The 2,695-nt window shown below is 44.1% G+C and overlaps 1 protein-coding gene across 1 annotated transcript in view; it reads right to left on the bottom strand.

Moving 5' to 3' along the window:
* Positions 1 to 8: 8 nt before the first annotated feature.
* The window catches only part of LOC101851561 (SWI/SNF complex subunit SMARCC2), a gene marked incomplete at its 3' end in the record, with an annotated part of 30,374 nt that continues 27,687 nt past the window's right edge, over positions 9 to 2,695 (bottom strand). Inside the window, 1 exon segment of the mRNA XM_013091484.2 lies at positions 9 to 263. Coding sequence (XP_012946938.1) covers positions 9 to 263 — 255 coding nt within the window.

Here is a 2,695-nt window from a genome sequence, read left to right on the forward strand (position 1 = left end):
GATGAAGCTGCTGTTGTTGTTGTTGTTGTTGTCGATGATGACGAGGATGATGATGATGATGACGATGACTGAGATGCTGAGGGGGTCGGGGTGGTGGACGCGGGCAGGGCGGCATTGGTGGTGACCCCGGCGACAGATGATGATGAGGAGGAGGGGGCGGAGGAGGAGGCTAACAGTGCTGCTGACGTGAGGGGTGCGGAGGTGATCGGGGTGCTGGTGGGTGTGGCGGAGGGGGAGCCCTGGGGCACCTGGGAGGCTTGTACCTGGCAGGGGAGGACAAGACAAACATCCAGAGGTCACTCACGGGAACAACCACATTGAGGAGAGTTTCATCGGGTGAGGCCAGTTGTGGTACAAAAAAAACACGGCCTCACTACCTCACTGTCTTGTTTCTCATTGGACAATCACAACACAGGAGAAAGGAAAAAAAAACTAAGGAGGGCAGCAAAAAGTTTTCCGCTTATGTAAAGAGAAGGAACATCCACACAACAATAACGGCCATTTCATTTCAAGTTAGGGGAAAAAAGTAAGACTGACAGAATCCTCATAGGAAAAGAAAAGACGCACAATTTACCAAGGGTGTGCCTTCCAACCACCCAAACAGCAGAAAAGAAGCCAGCAACCATTAGTCAAAGATATCTCTCACAGACTACCCTCCTGAAGACCTGTCAACCCCTTGGCTTGATCATCGAAAATAGAAGTAAGTAAACAGTCGCAGGCAGACACTGAAGGAAAAATTTAATACAAAGAACTACTCATATTAAATATGTGAGGCAGATTTTTTTCAAAACAACACATGTCTCCAGACATTCATCCATAACTACATCTAATTCACTTTCTTCCATACACACACACATACAAAACTCCCCCACCCCCCCAAAAAAAAAAAATGAATATAAAAAACACTTGACCAACAAAGGAACTTTGGGGACTTGTTCAGGCAAAAAGAAAAATGGTGTAGAGCAACAAATTATACACAAAAGGGATTGTTATAATGTAAAAATATGGACAAAACAGGGAAGGAGAAGTGGGCTATGAGCAAACTCAGGTAGCGAGGGGAACACGACCGGAGCAGGAAGGGAGAAGGAGGTGTTGAACAACAAGGCTCTTCAAACAGTACACAGAACCTTTCATGTGAGTAGCACAATCAATCAATCATGGCTTGCAGGATCTCGATACAAGATGACACTGAATAAGAACACAGTCAAACCTGTCCAAGACGACCACCCACTAGCGAGGCAGGTGGCGGAATTCCACACCTCACTAACAACCCCTAGAGCCAACAGAAACCCAATTGACACTCAGCTCGAATCATTTGTTTCTGTCTTGTCTTGTTTTATTTTTCAATTCAGCTTTAATTTCTAGTATGTCCTGCTTTTCTTAGTATTTCATTTTGGCATGACTGCTAACGTGGTCGTGGATTTGTCCTGAATGGGTAAATTCTTAATAAAGGAGACAATGTGAAATGATAAAAACGGGGACAAAAATGGTAATGTCATCAAATTCATATATTTTTTGCTTGTTAACTTGCCCGACCCAAAGTGAATCTGTTGTCCTCTTTATACACAAAAAGCAGCTTTTATAAAACTTGTCCCACAATAGAACTGAAAATGTATAGTGTGGAATTTCCCCCCCCCATCTTACCTTACAACCGAAGTTGATCGCAATAAGGTTTAATAACTAAGGAAAAATATGAAGAGCCTTGGTGTTGTGGAGAAATGCAGACACCATCTGGACATAACAAACAAATAGAAGAAAGAACAACTGTCCCAGGCTTACAGGACTGTATATGAAAGACATGTAGACCTGGCACAAAAGGTTGGGAGCAAGACGGGAAATAAATATCCGACAGAAAAAGAAGTACATTTCAGAAAGCGAGATTTAAAAACCAAAAAAATCACCAGAACACTGCTTACAGCACTCATGAAAACTAGGTCATTATATGTGACATTCACATAACATGTATGGAGCATTCCATATTTCAATTTGAGGAGAGATTGTGAAAAAACAAAACCGTGTGGGTGGAAAGCATCAGCCATACATAGAGGTGGGGGATGGTAGATGGGGCACGGGTGATGGGACAGTGTGTATGTAATCTGTGCAAAGCTGTTAACTTTTCAAAACCCAAATACCATGACTACTGATACGGGGGGTGGGAGGAGATGGAGGGGAACTGGGTAAGTCATCCCACCCCACCCCATCCCTCTCTCCCAATTCTTCACACAAACTTATCTACATTCAATAAATTCAAGCTATTCAAAGTAGAAAGACCTGCAGCAAAATATCTCTCCAACTGACTTACGGGCTTCAATTTCATTATCATTCTCAAACCTGGTCTTCAAAGTTTCCACCAGAGAGTCCATGAGGAGCAATCCTAGACAACAGAGAATATGTATTTTCAAACACAAAACATACTTCTATACTCTGACCCTCGATAACCGTTTTCTACATACAAGTTGGCAGCTATGTTTGTGGATAGTCTCAACTGTGATCGCTGGGGAGGTGGGAGGGGAAACCTGGAAAAAAAAAAGGGGGGGGGGGGGGAGAGGAGATGGGATGTAACCTGTGGATCGTCACACCTGCAGTCCTGGGGGAGAGAGGGGGGCATGGAAGGGGATGTAATCTGCAGATAGTAGACAGTCTCACCTGTGGTTCGGGGGACGGGGGAAGAGAGAGAGCATGGAAGAAGGGATAG

This window comes from Aplysia californica, unplaced genomic scaffold, assembly GCF_000002075.1.
Source record: "Aplysia californica isolate F4 #8 unplaced genomic scaffold, AplCal3.0 scaffold00037, whole genome shotgun sequence".
Taxonomy (NCBI): domain Eukaryota; kingdom Metazoa; phylum Mollusca; class Gastropoda; order Aplysiida; family Aplysiidae; genus Aplysia; species Aplysia californica.